The sequence below is a fragment of the Rhineura floridana genome, chromosome 10 (assembly GCF_030035675.1).
Source record: "Rhineura floridana isolate rRhiFlo1 chromosome 10, rRhiFlo1.hap2, whole genome shotgun sequence".
NCBI lineage: Eukaryota > Metazoa > Chordata > Lepidosauria > Squamata > Rhineuridae > Rhineura > Rhineura floridana.
In genome coordinates, this window is record NC_084489.1 from 55,371,158 (window position 1) to 55,383,542 (window position 12,385).

At 38.6% G+C, this 12,385-nt stretch overlaps 1 protein-coding gene across 12 annotated transcripts in view; it reads right to left on the minus strand.

The window, feature by feature from the left end:
• Positions 1-12,385, minus strand: part of CDK14 (cyclin dependent kinase 14) — a 571,841-nt gene that overhangs the window by 197,978 nt on the left and 361,478 nt on the right. For all 12 annotated transcript variants that reach the window (XM_061586439.1, XM_061586434.1, XM_061586445.1 and 9 more), the window contains one exon: positions 11,914-12,059. In XM_061586439.1, the coding sequence (XP_061442423.1) occupies positions 11,944-12,059 (116 nt within the window). In that variant the 3' untranslated portion in view covers positions 11,914-11,943. The remainder of the gene's footprint in view (positions 1-11,913; positions 12,060-12,385) is intronic.

Genomic DNA, 12,385 nt, shown 5'->3' on the forward strand with positions numbered 1-12,385 from the left:
ATCTGAGATTTCTCTGCACTAACTGGGAAGCCTTATTTGCAGACTACCAGCATTCGCTCATCCTGCACCAGCAGATGTATGGACTGGTAGAAAGTAGTAGAAACTAAAGCACCATGTAGTTAAGAACTATGGAAGTGCAGGTGCTGAAACAAAACAAATCCAGAAGTTACACCATTTTTTCCTAAAACATAGGATTAGGTAAGCAGAAACCCCTTGTGATGGCTTGCAATCTGTGCATAAAGTTGAGGTGACTTAAGAATATTTGTCCAATAATGGCATCACATGTGTGTGGTTTGAAACAAAATGAAATTTCACCTATTGCTTCCATTACATTTAACCACAGCAACTAATATGAAGTTCAAGATGAGAGTATTGCTGTATTTGATATGCATAGTAATTAGGATATTTTCTAACAATTTAACGTCTTTGATGCTAACAAAAAAGACAGTAGTAATACTTCCTTGAAACCATTATGTTGCTGACAGTTTGAAATTAGGGCTCTAAAAATGCTAATAGCAGCCAAAATAATCTAGTCTGCTTTATGTCCTCCTCTCTTATTTAACATTTTACAAAATGAATGCAACAATCTCAGCTACATATAGCCCTGCTGTCATTGGATTCTAAGACCCAGATTGATTTCAACTGTCCACCACAGCTACATCCTATAAGCCTATTCACTATCACCAATTTATGAAGATGCAGCATTAATGACATAATTCAACATTCATGAGTAAACATTATTGGGAAAGAAGATGCATAACAAATCACGACTTGTACAATACATGTTCAATGCTAAGACACTCGATCTTCTTAACACATGTTTGCTTCACTAATTTTTCAAAGCTATATTTTTAAAAACAACTCAGCCAAACATTGTGCAGTATATAATTGTTATTTTCCCCATATGTTTACTTTTACACTAAACTTGGGAATCTGAAAAACAGAAAATACTATAGGTTGATTGCAATGTTTAATTATATTAAAAATACAGTAAAGAAGTGCAGGTCATTGGCACCAATGGTCAGTCTAATAAAACCTGTTCATGCAGATTGACTTCACTATAATGACTGAAATGCTATGACCTACTGCTGGTTAAACTGGAAACAAATTACACAATATTTAAACTGTTATAAGCAATTCAGTGGTGATGAGGCACAGAGGTTGGAAAGAAACAAGGAGGTGAGGAATTAGAATTACTTTTCTATACCGTTTGACACAGACACTGCTGTACTATGTCATCTCCCATGGCCTGACTAAAGGAAATCTTGCAAAAATAATGTTACACAAGACTGCTGAGAAGAGTATCTTACATAGTTTGCAAAAGCCAGAGGTGAATGGGCATACTACTAAATACTACTGAGGGAATGGAGAAAGAAACAGTTTCTGTCTAAAGCACTGCTAATCTACATATGCAAAGCAGCCAGCCAAGAAAACAGAAAATTCTTTTAACAAGACATTACCAATTTTTGGATATTGCAATGCTATTCCTTTAGCACCCTTACACCATTCATAGTGGACACTGCTCATTAAATGTAAGTAATAATAGACAACTGAGTTAATACTCCATAACCTCTCTGCCCACACTTGTGTCAACTTGTAAAAAAAGAATGGCAGAATTCTGAAAATAAATTTCTAGATTGCTTGAATGCAAGCGCCTGTGGGAGAAGCAAAAGACAGAACTCCACAGTTAAGCCCAAAGACACAGCTTTGATCAGAAATCCATTTCACATCGATCAATCACTTTTCTATAATGAGATCACAATAAAGCTGTACTATAAAAAATAATAAAAGGCTCAGTCCTTGAATCTGTGACATAGTAATTAGTGGGATGAATCCAGACTCTGCCTTTCATAGATTGAAAGGCTCCTTCTGCCCAGAGAAGGCTTTGATTCAGTGAAGGGATCCCAATGGTGGCAGGGTGAGATGACTTTTTGCCAATTCCCTCTCCCCCTATTTCCTCCAGTAACATGCCCCACATTGTTCTGGAGAGTCCCCCAACCCTTTGGAACAGTATGGGAGAAGGCATTCAGGGCTGCAGGGTAAGGAGGAGGGACTGGCAAAAATAATCTCCCACTAACGGTGCATCTCTTGAGTGAAACTCTGCTCAGAGAATGATCCTGCCACTGGTTCGAACAGAGGGAGTCCCTCTGAACACATTTCAAATTTTGAGTTTTCTTCGTATCTGAGTAATTACTGCCTGCCTATATATATAACTAGAATTAGAGAGCAGGTCTTTCAGGTTAAATGGTCTGGCTTTCCAACAGGCTTAAGCCCTGTCATTTCTCTTTTCCACAAATTAACCACCATTTTATGTTGCAGAGTTCATATAGGATGTGGCTTACATTATTTGGGTGGTATCTATTGTTTTTAACTGAGGTTAATAAGATTCCCATGGAAGCTAGCTGATCATGGACTTCCGGGAAGGGTGACTTAGCCTGTGCCTGCTTTTGGGACGGGCTCCCGCCGCAAAAGAAGCTTATTCAGATATAAATCAGTCAAAACATTTTTTTTTTTGACTGATGAAACTTCTCCCGGGCAGGGAGAAACGAAGAGATTAACCTCAAAGCCTATTTTTGTTGGGAGGACTAGATTTCATTGATTTATGAGACGAGGTCCAGCCAACAAGGAAGGACGGATTTTCAACAAGCTCTATCTGATAAAGCGACACGTTCATCTTTTCTTTAGAGAGAGAACGGACTAACAGGCAAGCACCCTTCTTTCTATTTTTTTTTACTTGACTTAAACTGTTGCAGTAAAAGGAGATTTGCCAGATGGATCGGCTTTGGACATCTTTTCGGTGAGCTATAACTCTTCTCTGCTATGCACTAATTAACAGCTTATCTCTGTTTTTGTTGCAAAAAGCTGTCCTGGATTTGCATTCTAAAGATATACACAGAAGAGAGATTTCTATTCCTGATTTCTATTCTGAAGAATATTATATTGTCTGAGATTACTCTCTTTTTGGTTTATTTTATTTTGACGAATCTGTTTCCTGACGACGCCATTAATTGTTTCGATCCTGGGAACTACATTTTGTTTTCCTAAGCATAGTGAGATAAGGCTGGCTGTTCTGTTTATACTGTGATGTCATCAAGTTTGGAGTATTAACCCAATTGTTGCTGAAATAAGAAGTGGTTCTCTTATATTTTTCTTTTAAAATGGCAATCAAGAAAGTGGCTGAGAATCTGGAAGTAACTAGGTTTCAGAAAATAATGGATGAGATTGAGATAACGAAACGAACCCTGCGACAGGGTTGTAAGGAGCTGAAAATTGAATTGTGCAAAATGATCCAGGAGTTTAAAGAAATAGGGGTCCCTGTGAGAGAGGAGACCCTGGAGCCTGGAACAAACGTGGAACAGGAAAAAGATTTGGAATTTATGGATTTTAGAAATAAAATCTACTGTTTGGAATTCAATGTTATCTCTGAAGAAATTAATGAAGATATTGGAGATAAGGTTGTCAATGGCATGGATAATCTTCTGGACTGGAATGATGTGATGGAGCCTAATATGGAGAAGACCTATGGAATTAACTGCAGCCATGTGACAAGGGAAAAACTTTCAAGAGATGAGCCAGTACATTTTGTAAAAAAGAACAGAGATATGTTTTTATTGCAGTATTCCAGCAACCTATTCAGAATGGATGGCAAGAAAATATTTGGGATAGAGGAAATTCCCATTAGACTCTTACTATATGACTATGGTTATGACAGCAAGATTATTACGGAATACTGATAATGGAAGATTGGACACTGAAATTACTGGAGTTAACAAGACTATTGAAGATGGAAGATGGAAGATGGAACTAATAGGGATAATAGAATAATGGCTATTGAAATTATTGAACCTAATAGACTCTGATGAGATGGATTAATCGAAATGTTTATTTTGACTATGGTTATGACAATAAGATTATTATAATTATTAATGAGATGGATTAATCGACATGCTTATCTGGAGAAAAATTGATAGATATATTTCTTAAAGAATTGAAACCTCTCTTTGACTTTTTGTGGAAAGAATAAAGTAATGTTTATGAGATTTGATGATTAAGTAAGATAACTACTGGAGGAAAGTGATTTTATAATATGATTTAAGAGACAGGATTGTTATACATTGTAGACCTATAACTGATTTGATTTGTGACAAATGGGAAGTTAATATTTCTATGGTTATGACAGCAAGATTATTACGGAATACTGATAATGGAAGATTGGACACTGAAATTACTGGACTTAACAAGACTATTGAAGATGGAAGATGGAAGATGGAACTAATAGGGATAATAGAATAATGGCTATTGAAATTATTGAACCTAACAGATTCTGATGAGATGGATTAATCGAAATGTTTATTTTGACTATGGTTATGACAATAAGATTATTATAATTATTAATGAGATGGATTAATCGACATGCTTTTCTGGAGAAAAATTGATAGATATATTTCTTAAAGAATTGAAACCTCTCTTTGACTTTTTGTGGAAAGAATAAAGTAATGTTTATGAGATTTGATGATTAAGTAAGATAACTACTGGAGGAAAGTGATTTTATAATATGATTTAAGAGACAGGATTGTTATACATTGTAGACCTATAACTGATTTGATCTGTGACAAATGGGAAGTCAATATTTTACTTTTTATTTTTTTTTGTCTAACTATTTTTGATTTTGTTTTTTGTCTTTGAATGTTTTATGGTTTTGTTTTGTATGTTTTATGAAAATCTGAATAAAAATTATTGTAAAAAAAAAAAGGAAGCTAGCTGATCATGAGTTGCTCAAGATCTATGAATGAGATAATGGATAAATAGCGATTTGAACTGATACTTGCCAGATATAAATATCACAAATTGTACCTTTTGCATCACATGACCTTTTAGTCCCACTGTTTATGATTTTGTTTCTCTGTATTTATGGATATATATTTATCTGCCCACTAAGGATAACACTTCATGCTGATGAAGTGGGCTCTAATCCGTAAGGGTTATGTCTCAACAAATCTATTAGTCTAAAAGGGTGCTTTAGTTATCTCTCATCTTGACTACTGCAATCTTCTTTTGACTGGTCTTCTGCTAACTCATGTTAGTTCCTTGGTCTCTATTCAACACTCTGTTGCTAAGGGCATTTATTTGACCCATCATTTTGACCATGCTACTCCACTTTTGAGGTCCCTTCATTGGCTCTCTATTTATTTTAAAGATTCGGTACACGTTTCTTGTAACCTTTATGAGATCTGGCTCCCTCATATTTCTCAGACCTTATTTCTCATTATAACCCTGCTTGGCATCTTTGTTCCTTGCCCGTTCCAGAGTGTTTGTTCTTTAGCTCAACTTCGTCCATTTTCTTTTGCCACTCTGTATTCCTAGAATTGTCTGTCAGATCACATATGGACTGCTCCTTCAATTTAATTTTTTTATGTCTCAGCTGAAAACCTTTCTTTTTTCCAAAGCTTTTGAAATTTTGGTTTAGGTTTTACTTTTATAATGCTGTATATCCAGAGCATGTGTGCCTGAAGAGCTTGTTTTGTCCCCTACCTGTTTTATTCCCTTCTCTTCCGTGTTGTTGTCCTTTTTATTTTAATTTTTATTTAGATTGTACACTTTTTTGGTAGGGACTTGTTTTTATTGTTTTATTTTCTGTACAGTGCCATGTGCATTGATGGTGCCATATACGTATAAGATGCCACAAAGCTTCCTTTGTGTATATTCTATTAATTGTTTTAAACATGAATGAAGATGTTCCTTTCAATAGTTACTAACCTGATTTTTATTACGTGTACAGAAGATATTAAGGGTTGCTTTCTATTCATACACAACATTTACTCCCTACAGGATGTAGGAAAAACAGATGCAAAACATGTATACTGTCACATGTAAAATATCACATAAAATACCTATTTTCCTGTGATACCTTCTATTACTAAATGCTAGTAGTTAGCAACTACCGCACCTAGACAGGACACACTGCTGCTATTGGAAGGCCACGCAAGAGCATCAAACTCAATAAATTCTCAAGCATCAAATCACAGGGTTTTTTTTAAAAAAAACTGTCTAATTTGGGGAGGGTGGTGTTAGACTTTAGGACCAAAAGTAATGAGAAGGGAAAACAATTGCCAGCTATATGTTTTAGTCATTAAAACCTCATGTATATTCTGACCATTATATTTGCAAACCTTTCAGACAAACATTCACATTTAAAATTTATTAGTAAGGGTTGATTTGCCACGTTAGAACAGCTGAAGAGGTGCCTGCAGGGATGCCGCTTCGAAGAAAAGTAAGGATTAACTAGTCAACAAAGATGTAAACAAGCCAATTCTGAAGACAGCCTGATTTCGGGCACTGTGAAGTCTTAAATGGCTTGCTGTAGAGAAACGTGAAATAATTGGAGCAGGCTGACATCTGATGACTTTAGTTTTCATTAGCTGCTATTCTTTCAGAAAGCTGCTGTTATTACTTTATACACTGCTTTTAAATCACCATCACTTTGAAAACAACTCAATAATGGTATAAACTTTAGATATAGTTCAACTAGCTAACAAAGTTTATTTATCCTTTCATAAATAAGAATATCCAATGGAAATTGTAACATTCCAAATAATTAACTGCTTCTTCTTAACTGAGGATGGAGACGTTAAGTGCTTTTTTCATTAAACATCTTCCAGTGGTTACTTAACTAGATTATTTTAAGTCATCGGTATCAATTTGCAAAAGTAACATTTTGTAAGAAAAGATATCATGGTGGGAATGTTTGTTCCAAAATGCATCTTGTGAAAAATGCCATGGGTCACACAAATGTGGCAACATGACAGATTTGAGTACCTCTGAGGTGGGGATACCAACAGTACCAATCTAACAACAAAAAGAATAAATTCCCTAATAGGCAAAAAACCTTGTGGTTTAAGAACATACCTATAGCCAACAGATATTTCTATCAAACTTTAAAAAGCAGGGAAATTGGGCAGCTATAGTGAATGCACCAGGGGAGCAGGAGACCTGACCTCTTCTCTGAGATATTGTACTGCCTTACAAATTTGTCAAAATGCAAACACAATTTGGGTTGGTCTTTCACAGTCCAATCCACTTGCTGTGTAGCTTGCAAGAATTTGGTAACATAGGGGGTATTTTCAATTTAACATTGTGGAATGTGAAAAATCCATGCTGGCTATAGTATATACCCACTCTTGTGACTCTATAATTCACATAACACAGAAAGTTCAAGAGCTGACAGATACACTCAGTTAGAACAACAATGCTAGATTTTAGGCCATCCTTAATCCTTTAACAAATGAGGATGAAAAATGAGAACTGGGTAGCCAAAATCCTTATTCCAATCATCTGATTGCAAGCATTGACACCAGTGTGGTATAATGGACTGAATGTTGGTATTGGGCCAGGGAGACCTGGACTCCTCTCACCATGTGAGTATGAATCTTTGTGGGTATAGATTCATAGAATAGTAGAGTTGGAAGGAGCCTATAAGGCCATCAAGTCCACCCCCCTGCTCAATGCAGGAATCCAAATCAAAGCATTCCCGAAAAGATGGCTGTCCAGCTGCCTCTTGAATGCTTAGATAAGATTGTTAAGATAAAACACCATGTATGCCACTGCATACATGAAACAAAATGTTAAATATTTTGTCCTCATGTAAATGGCCGGAAATGGGTACAGCTTTTAGTTTAGAGGCATGGGGGTAAGTCTGTGAGGGCATGTCCAGCTGCTGTCTGTCATTTTCTTTGGAAGAACTACATTACAGGTCCTAAGCTTGAGATGTTTAGTGACTAAATACAGCTTTTGAAGTAGCAAAACAAACACATTCAAAAATAAACTTTTTGAAAAACGGCATTCAGTCATACTGGGGGAATGCATTGTTGCTGATTATTAGTAATGCCCCAGGAAGTATCAACAACAACAACAATAAAACCTTATATCCTGCCCTTCCTCCCAGAAGGAGGCCAGAGCGGCAAACAAAGGACACAACACTAAAAACACCTTAAAACACCTCAAAAGCATCTTTAAAACATTTTAAAAATAAAACATCTTAAAAACATCATCTGAAAAATATTTCAAAAAATCTTTAAAAGGCTTGTTGAAAGAGGAAGGTCTTCAGTAGGCACTAAAAAGATAACAGAGATGTCACATGTCTAATATTTAAGGAGAGGGAATTCCAAAGGGTAGGTGCCACAACACTAAAGCTCTGCTTCCTATGTTGTATGGAATGGACTTCTTGTTAAGATGGTATCTGCCGGAGGGCCTTCCTTGTAGACCACAGTGATCGACTGTGTGTAAAAAGCGTAAGATGGTTTGTCAGGTATCCTGATCCCAAGCTTTATAGGGCTTTGTACACTAAAACCAGCACATTGAACTTGGCCCGGCAGCTAATGGGCAGCCAGTGCAATTCTTTCAGCAGTGATGTAACATGTTTATTTATTTTTATTTTATTTTATTAAATTTCTATACCGCCCCATAGCCAAAGCTCTCTGGGCGGTTCACAACAGTAAAACTTCAATATACAACAAGCACAAAGAAAACTATTTAAACATACTAAACTACGAAAATACTAGTATACTAAAATGCTGAATTAAAATGTTAAAAAGTTAAAACATAGATGTTAAAATGTTAAAATGCCTGGGAGAAGAGGAAGGTTTTAACCTGGCGCCGAAAAGATAGTAATGTTGGCTCCAGGCATACCTCAACAGGGAGATCGTTCCACAGTTTGGGGGCCACCACTGAGAAGGCCCTTTTTCTTGTTGCCATCCTCCGAGCTTCCCTCTGAGTAGGCACCCGGAGGAGGGCCTTCGATGTTGAACGAAGTGTACGGGTAGGTTCATATCGGGAGAGGTGTTCCAACAGGTATTGTGGTCCCAAGCCGTGTAAGGCTTTATAGGTTAAAACCAGCACCTTGAATCGAGCCCGGAAACATATAGGCAGCCAGTGCAAGCGGGCCAGAATCGGTGTTATATGTTCGGACCGCCTGGTCCCTGTTAACAATCTGGCCGCTGCATTTTGCACGAGCTGCAGTTTCCGAACCGTCTTCAAAGGCAGCCCCACGTAGAGCGCATTACAGTAATCTAATTTAGAGGTTACATGTTGGCGATATCCTGCCCCAATGAGCAGTTGTGCCACTGCATTTTGCACCAGCTGCAGCTTCTGGACCAACCTCAAGGACAACTCCACATAGAGCGCATTACAGTAATCCAGAGTGGAGGTGACCAGTGAATGGACAACAGTGGTCTGGCTATCCTGGACCAGAAACAGCCACAGCTGTTTCACCAGCCAAAGCTGGTAAAAGGCACTCCTAGCCACTGATGTCACCTGGGCCTCTAACGACAAAGATGGATCCAGGAGCACTCCTAGACTACAAACCTGCTCTTTCAGAGGGAGTATGACCTCATCCAAAGCAGGCAATTATACAGACTCAGGAACAACAGTGCATCTGTGTTGCTAGGATTCAGACTCATGCAGCCCACAACCAATTTCAGGCACTGGTCCAGAGCTTGCATGGCCTCTCCCAATTCAGATGTTACAGAGAAATGAAGCAGGGTATCATTGCCCCAAATCTGCTGATGACCGTTCCGAAGGGCTTCCTATAGATGTTAAATAGCATTGGGGACAGGATGGTACCCTGCTGCACTCCACAGGACAACTGCCAGAGGGCCGAAAGACTATCTTTCAATACTATTCTCTGAAACCAACCCCAGAGATAGGATCAGAACCATGTAAAACCATGCCTCTGATACCCATCTCACCAAGTCGGCTCAGAAGGGTACCATGTCAATGGTACCAACAGTCGCTCAGAGATCAAGTAAGAATAGCAGGGTTGCACTTCCCTGACCTTCTCTCAATAAAGGTCATCATCAGGTTGATCAAGACTGATACAGTCCCATAACCAGGCCTGAACCCAGATTTGAATGAGCCAAGATAATGATAACCTGTTTTGTCCAAGAGCACTTGCAATTGTGGCTTGGTGACAAACCAATGGGTCCTGGGCGGGTTTTTTAGGATCACTGCCACTTTCAGGGTGGATGGGACCACTCTGTCCTGCAAAGACATGTTAACAACATCCTGGATCGACTTGGTCTTACCCCCCCCCCAGCAAGTTTTAATAAACCAAGAAGAGCAAGGCTCAAGAGGACACATTGCTGGCTGCATCACTGCAAGCACCTTGTCTACATCATCAGGCCACTGATCGAGTGAAACTGATCCCAAAAAATTGCAGCAGATACTGTACTGGACACTTCAATGGGCACCATAGAAGATGTGGATGGGGCATCAAGATTGCTATGGAGGCAAGGAACTTTACCCTCAAAGTGCCTTGCAAACAATTCACAGTGGGCTACTGAAGTGTCTAAAACTCAATTTCTTGGAGTTGATGTTAGCAGACCCTAGACAATACAAAAATTGTCCCTGGACAGCTATTTGAGGATGCAATGGAGGCAGAGAAGTGGGCTGTCTTCGATGCCTTCACCATTACACAGTAGGCATGGTTATGTTGTTTTACTTGTACCCGATCAGTCTCACGCTACATCTTTTGCCATTTGCACTCATCCAGCCTGTTTCATTGCCCTTAGTTCACTGGTGTACCAAGGTGCAAAACAGGCTCCACAATGTCAATGTGGGTGCTCAGGGGCAACCGTGTCACGAGCCCGACGTATCTCATTGTTCCGCAGTGTGACAAGGTTTCAATAGGATCACTTGGAAACTCTCCCAGGGCATTCAAGAATCCAGTGCATTCCATTAGTCTCTGGAAGTGGACCATCTTAATCTGTCTACCACCCCTGCAGGGGAGAATCAGAACTGTAACTCCAAACTTCACCAGTGATCTGACCATGACAATGGCATCCCAAATCCACCCCCCTGAATATGTGCCTGAAACTCTTGCTCAAGTCACATTCTACACAGCACTTCCAACCTGCAATGGGCTGTCTGGCTGGAAAATTAACTGTATATTCCCAGTGATTATACACTGTAGTTTGTGTGCTGGGAAAATACAATATCCCTGAAACTGTAGCATTTCCTGATAGATGTTTAAACTGTGCACAACAAATGAGGAACAACTAAATCTGATAGTGTGGAAAAAGCACACAAAAGAAGTTGTTGAAGTGTTATCCTTTTGTCCTGGTGACAGATTTTAATATTCAGCTTCAGCAAACAATTATTGTGCAACTTCTCATTCAAAGCTTGCCAAAGAAACCCACATGTTCTATATTTTTTGTCGCAAACAAAGGTTTCTGTATTTAATGGACATATTTTCAGGCAGTCTCTGGGAAGTTTCCTATTTGCAACCTTTCTTGTGGACCTAATTCAGGACCCCTCAAACATTTTTTTATTAGAGACCTACCTGTTCACTTTCATCAAGTCCTGAAGACCAGCACTAACGTTAACACTCCATATTCTGTCCTCTGTTGCTTCAAATGTCATGTTGTCTTTATATTATTTTCCCACCCAAAGTTATATTCCCACTAGACTTCTCTCAGTTTTGGGGGGACCTTTATGCCATCTACAGCCTACCATCGTAAGAGCTTTTGGGTGCTCCTTCTCTACTGCTACCACTGTTAGGTATGTAAAAAAACACTGTGGGATCAGTGTTGCCTAGTTTTGTCATAAGGACCTCTGTAACAAGGGGAAGCATGGAACTCTGCTTTCTCATATGTGAGCTCCAGAGTGCATTGACACGTAGGGGTGGGGGTGTACGAATATATCTAATCATGCTTAGGAATAGCTATGGGACCTCAACATTTTAGAGGGTGTTGTATCCTATTTTTATTCACAAATTAGATCTGCCACATAAAATCTATACTTTGAGGAAAACCTTTGAGAATTTATTCATCTATTTAAAAAGGGGTTTTCATACTGCACAAGGAGGAAAAATATAGAGCACATTTTATTTAAAAACACTTGTAGTTGAGCCACTCTTACCTGAATTATTTTGGGAAATCAGCATGTTCTTCAGTGCTTAATGTTTGATAGACCTTTGCCATAAATATTGTTCTTTCCAAAGACCTTCATGCTTTCTCCAGCCTCTGCTTGTAATCTCACATTCGGTACAGAAAAAATAGAAGACACTGTAGGGAAAAGACAGAATTCAGGTTATTAGATTTTAAAAGTTTTTAAAGTGGCAAGGTCACCCCACGACATTGAATAAATAGCCTGAAATCTATACAAACTCAAAAATAAGGAAGAAATCCAGAAACCTATTTTAAATGGGACATTGTGATCCAGCTTCTTAAGAAAACAAGATTACAAGTTCCTGTACTACTCTTTCACCCCATCCAGTGAGTGAGTTCATGACACCAAGCCCCTGAAAACACTTACCAATAGCTTGAGAGAACTGTTGGGGCAACCCTTCTCCCATCTTCCCAGGAGCTACTTAAAGACTTATGTGCCATAA